Raw genomic sequence first — 17028 nt, 5'->3', positions numbered from 1 at the left:
ACTGTAAAGCCCAGCTCTTCGTCGTGGGCCGTTGGTGTCGTTATGCGAACGAGTGAGATAATGTAGAGCAACCAGGTAGCCGGACCATCTCCATCTTCCAGCACCTTCCAGGCGTTGCAGTCCACTCTGTATCGATCTATTGACAGCTTCTCCAAACGAAACTGGTTCAGTTCAGCCATCGCGATATCGAAGGTTGCTGGTGGTGGTGGGTTTGTCTGTTGATTCATTTTCTAATTGTGATCCAGTGGGGGAAGACAAACGGGCGTAGGTGACCCGGCACTACCAGTTTTGCCCATTTCCCGGCTCGATTTATCCGTCCATCCCGGCTTTTGTCGCTATCGAAGGCGGAACCGGATTACCACCGCAGATTCGAGCCGTTAATTCAATGACGCACATTGTCAAAACCCCTTTTACCACACGCTTTGGGGTGAAGGTGTTGAGACGACAGAGAAGCAAAAAAAAAATTAAGGCACGAACGGCAACAATCGAAAGTATCTCAGCCGGATCGTGTTGCATGCAGGTGATCGCTGGATTGCATGCAATATTGCATACAAGTCAGGTGATCGTATAAAATCTTGAACGGCACGATCACGGCATGGCACGATTGTCGCGTGATTTATGTACCTAGTTTCCATTCCAATGCCCTCATTAACTCGTTATTGTTCTTAAATCAAAGGTAGAACATCGCTATCATAAGCAAATTATAAAAGAATTAAACATATCTGGACACAGAAATGTTCCGAACAAAATCATGCATCATCGACCGCAAGAGCCATCAATCGATTCACTCGACTGGTGTGCGATCGATCCTCGACGCTCGTTTTGTTCCACGAACAGCACGACGATCGGACGTGGGCACACGACAACACTTCCGCTCGGTTCCGCGGCCCTACAGTGTCGCCGCGAAGGGCATTCGCACTGGTCATGGGATTCGAGTGGAACCTTATGCTCTGGTGAAGGTCTTGGCCAGCGGCCGCGGCGCGCTACATTGTCGTCGTAGTTGCGCCTTCGGTTGCTCAAACCTTTTAGGGCAAGTTCATGATCGTACCAGGCTGGTCAGAGGCCATTGGATCAACGATAACTTTGATGGACCGACCGGTGGTTCTTGGATCTTTGCATTCCAATCAATCGGATGAGGAGGTGGCCGCTACGTAGGTGCCTATGCGCGCTTCCTTGTATCCGCCGCCTGGCGCCTGGTTAACATGAATACGTGGTGATGAGATTGATGCGATCGTCGTTTACTGTCTCGCGTTTATGATCGCCCGTGATGGTTTTATGAACCTGGTGACAACTGCTGGGTGTTGCTGGTGCTGGGTGTGCCCTGGTGGGACCCGCTGTTCCGCACCTCGTTAGCGACTGGATGCTAATGAAGGGCACTTTAATGGCTGCAAGAGTAACGAAGCACCCTAAGCCCACATCTTCGCTAAACGGTTCCGATCGATCGTTTCGGAACTTGGTGTGCGTCTAATTGGTGATGGCGTTAAGATAAAGGAAACACTACCAGGAACGAGGAGGAGGAAGGTTTTATTTATGAACTCCGCGTGTCCTCAAGAACTCACCTGAAAGATGAACCACTCGACCTGAACTCGTTGTTGACACATCGATCGGTATGGTGTGTCCGGTATTAAGAGTGCGTGACTGTCTTCAGTTCGCCATCCGTTGTGCTCCCTATTGCTTTCATTCACAAAACACGACGACGCGAACCGACGCGCGATTGTCGCGGATGCGTTGAAGCGATGAGTCCGTCGTCAGCTAATGCCCGTTTCGTTCGTCAATTGGAGTTCAAAGAAGGAGCCAATATTTGTTTAACTCTTGCCGGACGGACCCTACACCGTCATCGGTGTAAACAGGCGCGAGCGCGTCGCATGAGCGATTCTGTGTCATTAGTGTGGTTCGCGTCCATTTAGCAGGTGGCTGTTTCGGTCTGGGCCCATAGCAGAGGGCATTAGTCAGTGATGCCTCGTTTGAATGGCCCGTGACGTGATGTGTTATCATGCAGCACAAACATATTGATATTATTATCACGTCATTCTCTCTGGCAATGATCAATTTTCGAAGGATCGAAAAGTAGCAGCTAGCATACTCAAAGAAGGGAAAAGGTCTATGAACCACAGTTAATGATCCACGTTATGACCGCTTCACATCTCGCGATGGCGAATGGAAAGTGTTTTCAAGTGGACGACGCTTTATTATTAGATCGGGTGAGCGGATGGAATAAAATGGAAATATTTGCATTCCCCCGGTCCCCCCTCTCTAGTGACCGGTATGTGGAGCTTCGTTCCGTTCAACTGTTCCTACCACTCACACACAGCTCAGTGTTTAGAGCACCAAAAAGGTAAAGTGCCTAGAGCCTTGAGTACAGACCCACGCGCTCCAGCAGTCGGTTGCTGCAAAATATCGTTGTTTACGGTGCGGCGAAGGGCGTCCACAGTAGAGTAGTATCGGAGAGATCATCAGCTGCTGGTCCTCCAGCTGCTCCGGCTTCCGCTTGATTAAGTCGTCGGTCGCGATGGTGGGCGCGATGGCAGCACCGCGCGATGTAAAAGTACATGAGTAGGTCATGTCGCGATAATCGTCACCCTTGGTCCGCCCCCACACACAACACCATCCTCCCCTACACACCTTGTTAACAGGCAACGAGAGTGTGGGTTATTGGTTTGCAATCAATTTTGCACCGGAATGTACCGAAATTGAAAATTTATTTCGATTACTAGGGCATGAGGCGAGTGCAATTTATGTGGAATGTCGTCCTTCTCGTGCACCGTCGCGTGACATCCCGCTGAGCCTGGGTAGAGTGTCCGAGCCCCACCACTGCTCAACCTTCTCCTCTCAAACGAGAAGGCGTACGCGAACGAGATGTTTGTCTTCGTACATGTTCGCGCGCTACACACATCGCTAACGCGGGGCTAGCCTTGTGTGCGTTGCTGGATTCCGTGCGCTGTGCGGCCAGCCAGCCAGCCAGTCAGCCAGCCAGTCGGCCTGCGACACGGAGAACATTTCCGAGCGGATCGCACAGTTCTACTTGAGACGTTCGATCGAACCGATGCGCCGCATGCAAAGCGTGTCGAGCGAGTGATTAAGGTGTTGGATTTTTGTGATTTCCGTGTGATTGCTTCGAAGGATATTGGGATCAATCAAGGGGGCGCAAGTCGATGTGCAACAAATTTATCTGATTGTCTTGAGACGAAAGCTTAGATTTCGAGTGTTTTACGAATTGAATTCAATTTAATGTTCTTTTAAAACTTCTCAACGACAAAAGACGGTGGTTTTTAGTGATAGATCGTGATTGAAACACTCTCTATCGAGTGATCATGCCTTGTGCCTGTGAGTCACACGGTTTACGTTTAGCGAAAAGTGAAACATAGAACCGAACGAACGCCACCCTTCGCTTGGTGCTAAGTGTCCGCTCAGCCGGCTCGGTGACGCGCGTCGTAGACCTCGTTGTGGGTGACATACATTCCAGTGCGCGATTCACAAACGATGGCAAACCTTCACCATCACCACGCTCATCATCACGCACTGCACCGACATCGCCCATTCTGTGGCGTTGATCGACAGTTGCGCAAGATCGAGGAGATCTTCTCGAACCAGAAGGAGAACGAACACGAAGTGAAGATCATCGAATCGCGGACGAGCCGCCATTGCAGCGTGCACGGAAGCCACCGTCGTGGATCCGTGTGTTCGGTGAAACGCCGTGACTCGATCGCCAGCTCAATCGGTGATCTATCGACAGTGAGTGGCTCCACCGGAGGAACCGGCAAGAGAGCCTCTTATGGATCGATCTACAATGTTGGCCGTGAAGCCGAGATGGCCGCTAGACGTCGGAGTCGCCTCGGGAACCGCAATTCGATCGCCAACTTTAGCGATCTGCAGCTCCAGTATGGCGGTGGTGCCGGTAGTCGCCGAAATCTGGTCGGGGTTGGCGTTGGTGGCCGGCGTGACAGTATGCCAGCTCGATCGCTCGAACATCCGGCCGGTTTTCCTTCGATGCTTCGGGCAACATCCGTTTCGACGGTCGATCTACGTCGAAAGCCATCGTTCGGTGGGTTGACCGGGAGTTCCGGTCCCGGAGTAACGCGACGTGCCAGCATGAACAACAATAACAACAACAACAACAACAGTAGCAAGCGTCGCAGCTTGAACCTCGACGATAGCCTTTCGTCGGCGAAACTGCATTCGATCCTTAAGAAGGCATCATCATCATCGAAGGACAGCGAGGACAGCGGTGAACACGATGCCCTGTGTGACATGACCAAGCGACTGTCGTTCGATTCCGGAATCGTTAAGCCCCCAGTGCTGGCAAACAATCGGCGCAACTCGAATGACTCCAGCTATTCGTCCTTTTCGCGGCGCATCTCAATCGATTCGTTAGACGCTGGTCGGCGGTACTCGCGGCGGCTTTCCGATGCATCCTCACTGTTCGGTGGTGACGAGGATGCGGCGAGCAGTACGGGCAGTACCGGTACCGCCAACGATCTCGACCGTATCAAGGTGCTGAACAGTAGCTTCGCGAACAGCTTCGATCGCGAATCCAACGATCATGAGGTAATTCATTAGAATAAGGCGATGGTAAGGATCGAGCCGGGCCGAGGTAGTGGGTTTCAGCGTGTCGAGGTCAAAAGCCGCACGCGCAATCACGCCAATTACCGATTAATATAATTCATCTCGACGCGATCATCATCACCGGGGAAGGTTCCCGATGGGAGGCGATCGGACTATAAATGGTCATTCCAGCAGCCGCACTGTGTGGCTAGCGGGCTAGCTGGCTAGCCCGCGGGCGTGTAAAGCATCATTCTTCAAAGCCAAGAGGGCCTCTCGTGTCAGCGATCCAGCTGGGATATCGTCAGACGTCCCGGACGGTTGCCAAAGAGTCGCCAAACTCCCGGGTGTTGGTGGTGGTGGTGGTCCAAACATGGTTCCAAGCATCGAGGTACGAGCGTCCGTTCGTGATCGTAAAAACATTCCTTTCACGGGTATGGCGGCGTCTTCCGTCTGTTCCGTCGTGCTTGTCGCGGGAGGATGGGGGCGAATCGGTTTGCATAATGCGGACGCCTGTGTGTGCTGCGTTACTGCTAGAATATGTTTTGAGAAGCGCCTCGAACTGCTGACTGTGGCGAAGAAGCGTCAGCTTTTCCATTCTTTCTCTCTTGCTCTAGTGGTTGGAGAATGATGAAGCATCGCTCCGCGAGCCTGGTAGTCCTTCACCCAGCTTACCAGTGCTGTGCGGAGGTCATTGTGGCGCCAGCGTCAGTAACGTCGTTCCGGTGAAAGCCGGAATAATGATGGCCAAACGAGAAGTGATCACGGGGGCAGTAGTTGAGGTAATGAGTCGAGGCACTGCGTGTACGATCTGTCAGTGTCCTTCACTGGGATGGTATTGAATGTGTGGCAGTTTAGAGGGCTAGTTGTTGGTGTTGACGAGGGGAAAGCTCATAAAGAGAGCTTACCTGCTGCGCTCAGAGAAGGTCAACTTTCGATCTTTTTCGTCAGATTTTGGGGTTTGAAGCATTCTGAATCGAAACGAAAGTGATTATCATATTTACAGCATTGATTTCAACAGTTTCTACACAGAATTAGCCTGATTTTAACAAACATCGATCGATGTAATGGTAGTTTAGTGATCGAAAAGTAAAATAAAACAGATAAAGGGATAAACAATGTATTTAAAACACATTACTGAACCCTCCAACACATAAACAACACAGCAACAGCACTGTCTGTCCTCCAGAAAACGATAAACGTGCAAGAAAAAGAAGTTGACCATTTTGGAGCGACCTTCCCGCGAGTGTCGACGAGCCCCTTTAGCTGTAAAGCAACGACGACGAAGGGTGTACCGCTTCATCGCGCTTCATCACAATTGCGCACCGTGTGCTCATTCTATAGAAATGGAAATGATCCTTGACTCGTATCCTCCTCCATCATCATCATCATGGCGATCTCGTTTAGCGATCTTCAGCGATCCAACGGAGCGTACCGCCGTTGCTGTGTACTGTACGCTGTTGTTTGCCGCCATGTCGCCAACAATTTGCCATGACACTGCGCGATCCAGCAGCCAGCGCCGCGTTGAGGTAGCGATCGCACGACTCACGATCTGTCGATGCAGTTGGATTGATTGGTGGCGCGCGCGCGCGCACGCTCGCGGTGCTGTGGCGTCGTGGTGGCCATCGATGGCGCCATCGTTCATGCGACGGATGCGTGGGATGTCCGCGCGTTTATGGGATATTCTCTGGTACCGCACCGCACGGAACACCTCGAGCTTATAATGCGCGAGGATTTTTGGGGGGCTTTACGTGTGTGCCTGCGTGTCCACACAATTAGATGCTATTATTTCACTTCTTTGGAGTGTTCCGGTTGTGGTTTGGAGCTTGCTGTTCGCTTCCTAGGACCGTGCTGGTTGTGTGAATTGGTTTCGTAAATGACGCACCTCTTTGCTCACTCGATGCACTCCAGAGTTCTCGGTTCTCGCCGAATGGCTGACTCATGGCGCGTTGATTTTTTTTTTTCGGGAAGCTGTCCAGTGACCAACTGGCAAAAACTCCGTACACGAGTCTTTACAAAATCGCGCTCGTTCCGTTCCCGTCGTCAATCCTTTTGTTCGCCATTTTGCTGCTGTACGCCACCCACGGGAACCTGAGGAGTTATGGGCGGTCCGGTGTAAACCCTTCATCAGCAGGCAGCCGGTTTGGTAGCCAGCGATATGTTCTTGGAAAAAAGAGGAATAATAAATGGTGTTGATGTCGTTACAAAGTACCATGATTAAAGGGCAGCGAAGGCACGCCATCGAGTTGTAGTGTGCGCGGTAGTAGTCTCCACAGGCCACAGGCGATGACGATGACGATCGGAGATAAGAATGCAAATTGTTGTCAGAGAGACCAATACCTCTTCCTCCTCCATAGGAGAACAACCTTACTTGTGATCGCGCACGATCGAGGGCAAACAGTTCGTGACGTAACGTGATCGGTGTGCCAAGTACTCTCTGGCTGCTTAGGATATCCATCCCATCCATCGTGAATGATGTGTCCCCTGGAAGCGCTTCTATTTAGTTAATGAAATGATGCAGCGTAGTGGATGATGATGGATCGTTTGTCTGATCGAGTCAAAACGTTCGGCAAGTCATTCAAGCGATTGAAGGCCCTTACAAGGAAGATGTAAACAACCGCTACTCACGATGAAGAACTCCTCCTGTGACCAACTCGACGCCAAGATCACGTTTTTGGCGTCGATTATTTGAAGTCATCGGTTGAATACTAATCAAATGGGGTGAATAATGATCCGCGCCATTAGAGGAGCCCTTTAGCCGGCACTCCTTTAAGTAACGAAAATATGGAAATCAATTTAAAACAATTCGCATCAAGCTAGCACACATACACATATCCCCTTACCGGTGACCACAACAAGTCAACTGCTGGTGCGGCCTTCTCAAACTCGAAGATCTGATTTCGTTGACCTATTAACGGCCACTACCATGTACGTGCGTGGTCGCGGCGAGTCTATTGTCACCCGGCGGTCGCCTTCGCATAGTAGAGGTGTGCGTGTCTCTTGGAGTAGAAGCTTCCCCAAGAACGATCGTTCGGCCATCAGCTGCCGTCGCTTGGCCGAAAATGGGTTGACAAAATATTGTCATTTTCTGGTTCCTTCTCTTCCTTCCGCGACCTCACCCCCCCCCCCTTTTTTTTAAATCCCTCCTCCCCCTCAGAGAAGGCTTAAACCTGCAATCTGTGTGGAACTCCGGTTACTCACCCTCACTCTACCGCTCGCGTGTTAGCGTGTGCTGTTTTGATAAGTCACCGAGTCGGTTTCGTATTCTAGCTTCTCGCGCCTTTTATGGCAACGCAGACGACGCTTTACGCAGGTCGCTCCTGCGTTGCTGCGCAGAGGTAAATGAAGTCAACGAAATGTGGTGCGCGGCACACGCCAACCGCCGAGCTGTTTTGGACCCGTGGCCCCTGGTGGCGTCTTGTCATAAAACGCACCGACGGCTTGATGGATTCACTTCACGCGGCTCCACGTGAGCAGCGATTCCCCGTGGTGTGTTTTAGAGCAAGAAGCCGCTCCCGGTTTGATTTCGAAGCCCGTTCTATTTGATTTCGTTCTTAATTAGGCAAGCGGAAGGACCACACTAGGCGCGCGCAAGGTAAACAACTTAATGTTTGATCGTTCTCCCTGTGTGTTTTTTTTTGTGTGTCTCGTCTCGCGGGATCAAACTCCGGTTGGTGTCCGGCTGCTCCGGCAGGTGTGAAATCTAACAAGTATGCAACCTTCTTATTGATTACCATTAGAAGTGGTTCCTGGGACGGCATGGGATCGGTGAACCTCTTACCTCATTAAACGGAGTAGCAGGTGACAGTTTGCCATAACTCGAAGCGATCGAAGAAGGGGGAGATTAGTGAGCGTTGGCGGTTGGCGGCGTTGATGAGACAGCTCGAGCTGGACGAACGCCACCGTCTAATGCTAATATTTAAATTGGAAAGTGGAAAGCTTTCGCTTACAACCCACCCAAAAAACCGCAAGCGCACCACAACTTCGATCACACTGGCGATCGATCACCTGCTGGAGAGCGCGTGTGTGGGTGACCGACCGGCTAGTTATCTTGTTAACAAAAGGCTAAACACCTCGCCGGCGTGATTCCCAAAGCGTGATAAATGGTCCATCTCCGGTTCCGGTCGCACGGTGCGATTGACGATTGTTGTGCCCCTGGTTGTGATTCCGTATCCGTCAGACCCGAGTCTCCACATCTTAAACCGCAGAAGGAAGGAAGGAAAGGAATGCTTTATGTCGACATTGCGTCAATCCGATGCCCGATGAGATCGGTCACCGACCATCGATCGAAGATGGAAAGCAAGCTGCCTGGGAGGAGAGAGAGGCCTGTAGCAATGGCGTTTGGTAGTGTGAAATCGTGTCATATTTTGCAAAGTGACTCAGCCTTTGCGCACTGTCGCGGTGCGACACCATATTTGTAGCGGAGCAGCGCGTAACTAGAGAGACCGACCTGGCCGGACGGCTTGTCCACCGAAGTGGAAGAGAAGCATTTATGACGCGGGCGGGCGCGATCAAGGGGATGTGCTCGTTGTGCTTGTTAAATGGGCGCAGCCACTTTGCGCAGAAACCGGGAGACAAAGTGTCCACCCAAGTGGCCGCGTCAGTCACTCTCCGGTCCGTCGCTGGCTGGTGTCCGCCCTCATGGGACGTAGCAGCGATCGAGTGTATGGTTCTTGAATGAAATGCGAATTTTTAAAGAGGCGCTTTTGCTGCTGATGCTGACGTTGCTAGTATAATCGTCCACCCACCCATGATTATGAGCCATGCGATTGTTTTCTGGATAGCCGTTTTGGGAGCTCCCTGGCTCGGTGTGGTGTCCGCTTCGGGGCGGGCTTGTTAGATCGTTACATGCGCTCGTCATTGTCGTCACAACACCCGCCCGCCCGGGTTGTGAGGAATGCATTCGCGATTAATTAATGCGAAATATATTAACGATCGCGAACGCAAATGGGTAACGGCGAGCGCACTGCGCCACAACGGTGTTACTAGTGCGTTGGCAACAATTAAAGGTCATGTTCCGTTGGTTGCCATTTTGTAAGGGGAGTTCGGTACACTTTATGGCGTTTTACCAAAAAGATGAAACTAGGGAATGCATATTCATATGATTGAACAAACTGCAAAATGTATTTTATGGGGATAAAATACTCCCACCAGCGATCACGTTTTTAACGGTGCAACGTGATCTGGTGAGCAAATGAAGCTGTGGGGTTGTTGTGTGTTCTCTTTGTTGTGTCTTAAAATAAATTAAACTATTCTTCACAAATCTGTTTGCTTCGGATACTTTCCTGAGGGTCCTGGGTTGAAATTGAGGGCACCAAGATCTCATAAACCGCGCGAGTATCGATGGCGATTTTTAAAGATCTGTATCTATGTCATTTTCACTTCGACAAATGTAAAAATTGCAGAGAATACTCAGAAAACAAGCAGAACTCTGGAAAAAATCTTCCCGTCGTACGTCCGTAGAAAAACGGCCGTTTCAAGCAAGGTTAGTTTTCATCATTTGCCGCTAGTTGGCGCTAGTGCTCGAATCGAGCAGCCAAATCTCGAACACATCTCTGCGGAAGCCGGTTTGGGGATAAAAAAAATTGGGGAAAAATGGGTGAGGGTGAAGTAAAATTATTTTCACATTTTTCCCTAAAGGCTGACACTTTCAAGATTATTCAATGAAAGTTTCACATTTGTAGAAGCAGAAATGACAGAGATACAGATTTTTAAAAATCGCCATTCGTGGTGCTGGTTCTCTTTCAGGACCCTCAAGAAAACGTTTCCCTTCAAGGATTGCCAGCAGTCCGTCCCCTGAACGCCTTGATGGGAATGATGGATTCGATTTCTTCTTTTGGGTCATATAATTATGGATAAAACATAAATTTGTTTTGCGGAAATTCAATGTTTAAAACATTCATACTCAGTTCCACCTTTTGCTGTTTCCATCATTCATCAGAACACTTAAAAGCGCATAGAGGTGCAGCATACGTTGGAGTGGTGTTTTACTGGAAGGAAATGACCAATAGAATCACGTAATTAAAGCAATTAAATTTTATTACTTCACCATAATCGTCCAAAGTAGTTAATGTTATACGAAACCCAGAACGAACGATTTCATAAGCTTGGACTTTCTCGATCTTTTTCAAAATATCAAATAAAAGAACAAACTAAGACTAATCTGATTTTTTGTTGACTGATTCCACATACTCCAAAGAAAAAAAAACAGTCTCAACATACACAATGCACGTAGATGCACCCGGAACATACGCTCTTCAAATCCGCGAGATTGTGATCGTGTCCGGAAAATGTAATTAACACGTGCCTATTAGCTCTGGTCAACGGAGCCACTCTCTCTGTTCCTGTTTGCGTCTCGTAATCCCCAACCAAACGCTCAACCTGTTGGTGATTATTCCTTCGAACCATTCGTAAATGATTTACACCCGTTTTCCGTGGAGGACAATCGGTCCCAATTTCGGGGTGAAAATGTGCAGTTGCGTATGCTGTGTTTTCGTGACGAAATTAGCTTCACCATCACATTTCTCAGACAGAAGAAATGGATCGACTGCTGCACCGCCGGTGGCCAGGCTTTTTGTAATACCTATTGGCCAGATGACGCAATGAATGGTACAGCACCAACATGTCATCTTAAATCCCTTATGCGCTGTGACATAAGCCCCGCTAATGAGTACCATTTCCTTAGCTCATCAGCTCGACGATGGAAAGATGGAAAATGATCACGCGTTGAAACCGGCACCAACTGACACTCCCGACGCTGACGCGTGCATCGTGCGGTGATACTATTTAAATGTATCCTCTTATTAGGTGCGCTTTCATGCGAAGACGGCCGCAAATTATGTTATCACACACCGGACCAACGGGCCACAAAGAGAGCGCGGGCGCCCGGTGCGATGTGTGTGGCATGAAATTTGAACTCCATTCCACTTGACACCTAGTTGTCCAAGCGAGCGTGAATGGATCTTTTTGGCATTTTCTGCTTTCAACCCACTTGTGGGCTGTCGTTCACGCATTATCAAGCCTTTGGCCAAGTTGGCAAATACCTGCGTGCCTGCGTGTGTCTGTGTGCGCCGGTAATAACACGTTACAAAACACAGCGTCAAGCGTGCCGAACCTAGGCCTAGCGGTATATCCAGTGCTGAGTCATTTTGGAATCTTCACTTACCACTGGCCGGCCGCCGATCGTTGAAAATGGACCTGCCGACAATTGGGTGTCGAATGTTTTAAATGCTTCTTCCCCTTGTTTTTTTTCTTCTCCCGCTGTCTCTCTGTTCACATGTGTACTAACACGATCTTCTCTTCTGTTCTTCTTTCGTTTTAGGTAAGCGATCGCAACGACATACTTTCGACATGATGGCCATCGATTCCGGTCATCGGTCCCCAGGTTTGCCTTGATAGATTTAATGGAAAATGCGGTGGCCAAATGGAAACGCGCAATTTTCCCAAACGGCTCTCCCTTTAACCTTCGTAACCGCTGATGGCTCGTGCTGCTACTTGCGGAGAGCTCATCCCTGTGCAATTACTCAATGATTCGTACGCACTTTACACCGGGCGTCGTGCGTAGCGCGCGTACGTTGGTGGCTAGTTTATGGTTTTTATGGCCGGGGGTGCGCCCATGATTCGCCAAAAAAAAAAAGTACGTTTTCACCCCTGCGAACCGGAGAGAAGGCACCGGCAAAGCACGTAAAGATCGTTCGAGGGCGTTCGCTACGGAGTCAGTTACAGTGGTATTAGGTGCTAGCCGCGCGTACCGCGGTACTTATTCTATTTATGGTTGAGCGATCGATCGATCGAGCGAACGAACAGAACGGAACGGAACTTGCGCGTTGAGTTTGTTTGTGTTCTGATTTGTTTAACCAAGCTGCCTTCGAAGCTTAGAATAATTACTGCAATCTCTCCTCTGCTGCTGTTACTGCTACAGTGTAGAGGAAACGGTTTCGGATCAGCGAACCACACGCTAGAAGGCAAGCGTCCCCTTACAAAAGGTGGAGAAGCAGAGGAAGAAGTTGATCTTGACCATGTGGCGGTGGTTTCCATTTTCCATCCGCTCGAAGCAGTTAGGCGTGAACTTGGAGCCAACGTGGCGCAGGGTTAAATTTGTTTTTCCATCCTTCGTTGTTTGCCTTTGTAGTTGAAGTTGAGGGGCCATAATCATCCTTTTGCCGGGGTGAGAGCACAATGATCTGGCCACGAGAGTGTGTGCCTGTGTGTGATTGATTCCGACTGACGTGTATCGGTAATCCAATTTCCATTTCATAATTTCCCACTTCCATCGACTGATACCATTTGCCTGCTCTGGCTCGGGGAGGCCCACTCCGTCGGTCAGGTCGATAAAAGAGTGAAAGCTTTCCACTGGCCGCGGTCTGGTCTGGTTCGATGAACGAATGCGGCTGTGTTTGCTCCGAATTTGAGCATCCAATCTGTTAGGCACTCGGCATAGCGTAGTCAACAAAGAGGGGCTGTGTCTCTGCTCTCTAGCACATCGATCATCACGGCTGATAAGGTAGACACGGGCTCATCAAACGAACGAGCGAAGGTGCGCTGGTTTGTGCTTGATGCGCGAATAAGGCCACTTTGCTTTCCACTGATGAGCGTTCGATAAAAGGGGGCTTCAAATTCCCACACCATTCGAGAGGGGCGGGCGCCTTTCGAGTGCCAGATAGTGCGCGATTAGGACAGAACAGACACTGGCGAACGAACTGGTGGCACTGAATCTCTTAATTGAATATATATTGCGATACGTATCGTGAGCTGGGAGCGCGACAAAAACGAAGCCGACAGCCGAAAGTGAAACAATAACAAACGGAGGATGGTTCGGACTGTGACAACAGTCGGTGTTCGTTTTCATCTTCGTTTCCCTTCCTAACATTCCCACGCTCGCACACGGTTAGAGAATGGAAAATTAATCAAAAAATGGAAATCCTTCACCACACAACAGGCAACTATGCGGCTGATACGCGGTCCACGGTGTTGATCAACCGAGGGTTTACTTAATCGTCAGCGTCCAAAAAGAGGTTGCGAGTGACCGCCGGTGACATAAGCACAGAGCGCACCAACAGCAAACATCAACCACCAAGCCAACACTCGATCCAAACCAGGGGCTCCTCGGTGCGTTCCATTCATACCAGCGAGGGCGCCAGCGTGCAATGCTCATTGCGCTCGAGTGCCGCGGTCGCGCTTTCAAGTTGCCCCCATTGATTCGATTTCATGACCAAACCGAATCAGTGGTGGGCGACATTTTTTATCAATATTTCCTAACCGCGGAGCCACGCCCGGCGTTGTTTTATGGATGGCTGGATGGATGGTTTCAGTTTTAATGCGTTTACTATTCGATTTCGCCAGTCAGTCAAGCGGTGTCACTACCTGTAGCTTCGGCACAGACCAAGGCTCTGTACAAAAGAACAGCTCTGGCTTCGGTTGGAAATGGGCCGTCACTCGGGTGGTGATTGTGGTGTTGAAAAAAAAGGGAAAGCTAAAAAATAGATAATTGTGGCAAATTTTTATCACAAACACAACGCCACCGCCAAGCATCAACCTTGGTCTCACGTAGAAAACGGAGAAGAATCCTAATCCAAAAAATCGTTTTTCCCGCCCCAGCTAATCCCAAACCGACCGACCGACCAACCAACCAAGCCTCAGGATGGTTGGCGATGAGAAGAAAGCGCGTGAACCGCGTGGTGGGGCACACGAGATTGCGCCTTGTTGGGCCATTGTGCCTTTTTACTCTCTTACCTCTTTACAGACCGGCGCGGCGCGATGCCTCCCAAAACAATCGCCACACCCCCTGCCCGGGGGCAGGAAGGAAGAAAATGATGCAACCCAGTGCCGCGCAATGTCACTGGGGAATGATTTATGGCAGCGTGTGCGAGCGAACTGCGAGCTCATCAATAGGAGCGAGTGTAGAGTGTGTGGTCCACTGAGCCGATGTTTCGCTTCATCGCCGTTCACCGTTAAGGCTCTGTGGAGCGGCGCTTCATTTATCTGAGAAATCTGCTTTGCACTGTGTTCCTTACCCACAATTAGCCAAATCATGGCGCTTTGACATTGGAATCATTAGCTTCGAAATCGCGTTTTCCGTTGGAAAGTTTGGCTGATTGGCTTTTTGGTCGGCAACCACACAAACTGTGCCAAAGGAACAAGGACGAACCAACGGCTGGCTCGTTCTCACCGGATGTTATTGATGTTGTTCGGAAACAACACGACAGCTTTTTGACATGCGCTTCAACGGTAATTCGTTGGTTGATGGATATGGACCACACAAAAGCACACCGGGCGCTGGCCTAATTGACTCAAGATGTTTAAATCCGATAGTGAACTCGATTTGTATGATAAAAAGGGTTTTTAATCGGTTAAACTACATTTCGCAACCGGAGCGCAACCATAATGAGGCCCGTGTTCCTGTGTTTCGGCTCTCGGCTTTTCGGATCGGATGTCGAAATTAGATCCCGGCCGGCGGCTACGAGAGATGTCTTCATCCATTTTTTTTTTATCCAACGCCCGAGACCATCGCTCCAAACTTTCACCAGATATTTGGTGAAAAGAAGATAGTTCAATCAATCACATACACTCCGCCGTTTGCCGTTTGCTGGTGTTGTGCCAGGGGGGGCTTACGAACACTTTACGATCGAAAGCGCCAACTCTCGGCGGGCCTCTCGTTTTGATGATGTTGTTATCAAACATGTGCACAGCCCATTAGGCGATGATCTGTTTAACGCATCTGTTCATCTGTGACATGATTGCGCCGTCGTCGACAAAACGTTGCAAAGGACCGGGGGGAGGAGCTGCAGGAGAGTGAAGAAAAGTGAAAAACAAGCACCGGGACCAGTTTCATGAGACTCGCCGCGAGTTGCGACCTCCAACGCCGCCAGGTGCTGCTGCTACTACTGCAAAAAAGAAAGAAGAGCGATCTGTGGGAGAGCAACGATTATTACATTGTAGAGCGCCTCCCTCCCCGGGACGCATCTGAGGTCCCACTCTTCCCTCTCTCCTCCTGTGTGCGTCTAGTGGTGTCTAGTATGTGGAGAAAGCTTTTTTTTTATCGCCCAGAGACTAACCCCCGGGGGTACGGCGGCTCATCATCTGTAAACCAGAATTTTAAAACCGAACCCGGGGAATAGCTGGATTGAGAGCAGGAGAGGCCCTTGTTTGATTTGTAATACGCCACCGAAACGCCACGCTCTTCACAGCACCCGAAATTGGCCATTTCAATTTCATTCTCGCGGTCCCGCCTAATGGGAAGGTTCGTCGCTTAAACGAATGTCATTCAAGTCTTTTGTTGCTCTTCGCTTCGCAGCAATCCGACCCTAGCGGAGGGGGGGGGGTTCGCTTCTACTTTTCAAATGTCAACCTCGAACATGGCGTTACGCTGCTGCTGTTGCCCCCCACCTCCCCTTCCCCCCCCCCGAGGGAAACGGTGACTTTTCCGAGTGAAAGCGAAAATTTTCACGATCAACAGCGACATTCTCCTCCCCTTCTTTGGAAAACTTTTGCTGGTAAGCGTGGCGCAGTGTGGTGTGGCGTCTAAAAGCAGCAAATATATTCTATTATTTTGCTTTCGCTCACCACCAACACCACACCACGAGCGAGCGAACTAATTTAACGTCATTTTCATCCACGGGATTACCACGGCCGACACCGCACTTAGGGCTCATCATCACCGAACCACTGTGTGTTGTGGCGTTGTGTGTCGCCTGCTGTATTGTTTAAAGTTTAGAGAGAGAGAGAGAGAGGAAAATGGAAAGATTATTCATTTTAGGTCAATTGCTAACCCGCGGCTTCGGCAGAAGTGGTAGTAAACGGACCCCTAATAGATGACCATTTTCGACGCGGTTTTTCGTTGTCGAAATGCCATGTTCGTGAGATTGAGTGAGCGGATGGAATGTAGTTTTGACGCTTTTTGGCTCAATCTCTCGGCTGGAATAGAGATAGGCGGCTAGAAGCGAGGAATTAGCAACACGAACCCACTGGTGGTACAATCATTGCCAGTAGCACCTCTTTCCGTTTGGATAAACTTTCTTTCGTGCGGACTGGGCCCTCTCTGGCATGTTCTGTTACTGCATGCTGCTTGTGCCTCAGGGGCTGTGCTTTTTTTAGTTGAAAGCTTCTTAGACACTCCAACGGAACCTGAGCGTCTGGCTCTTCAACACTCTCGATCTCTCCAGAATTTCGGTTCCCATGGCCAGTTCTCGCTTCCGATGCAGCTGTTCCCGTTTCTTATTGTTTTTTTGTATTGTTAAGTGTAGCAACTCTCGCCAGTACAGTACGGTTAGTACTGTGAGGGGGGGGGGGGGGGGGGGGCATCATTATGCAACATCCAAGTCCGGACGAATCGATGAGTGTACGCGCGCCTCGTGCATTACGGCAAACCCTTCTCCAAGCGCTCCTTCTCGTTCGCGTTTATTATTATATTTCTTTCAATTTCACCCAAAACATTTCGGAGATGCCGCAACACAATCGATCAATTAGTGTTTTGTAGCATCGCTGGTCGTG

General features: G+C 49.9%; 1 protein-coding gene across 7 annotated transcripts in view; it reads left to right on the top strand.

Annotated features, from left to right (window-relative positions):
- Positions 1-17028, top strand: part of LOC126578349 (WD repeat-containing protein 47) — a 57501-nt gene that overhangs the window by 18204 nt on the left and 22269 nt on the right. Inside the window, exon 1 of one of the 7 annotated variants that reach the window (XM_050240821.1) lies at positions 3036-4545. The exons of the other annotated variants lie outside the window; for them this stretch is intronic. Coding sequence (XP_050096778.1) covers positions 3481-4545 — 1065 coding nt within the window. The 5' untranslated portion in view covers positions 3036-3480. Of the gene's footprint in view, positions 1-3035; positions 4546-17028 lie in introns of those variants that run through there. 7 annotated transcript variants of the gene reach the window in all.

The sequence above is a fragment of the Anopheles aquasalis genome, chromosome 3 (genome assembly GCF_943734665.1).
Source record: "Anopheles aquasalis chromosome 3, idAnoAquaMG_Q_19, whole genome shotgun sequence".
Lineage (NCBI taxonomy): Eukaryota > Metazoa > Arthropoda > Insecta > Diptera > Culicidae > Anopheles > Anopheles aquasalis.
Note: the sequence above shows the minus strand (reverse complement) of the source record. Positions and strands in the feature narration are given on the sequence as shown.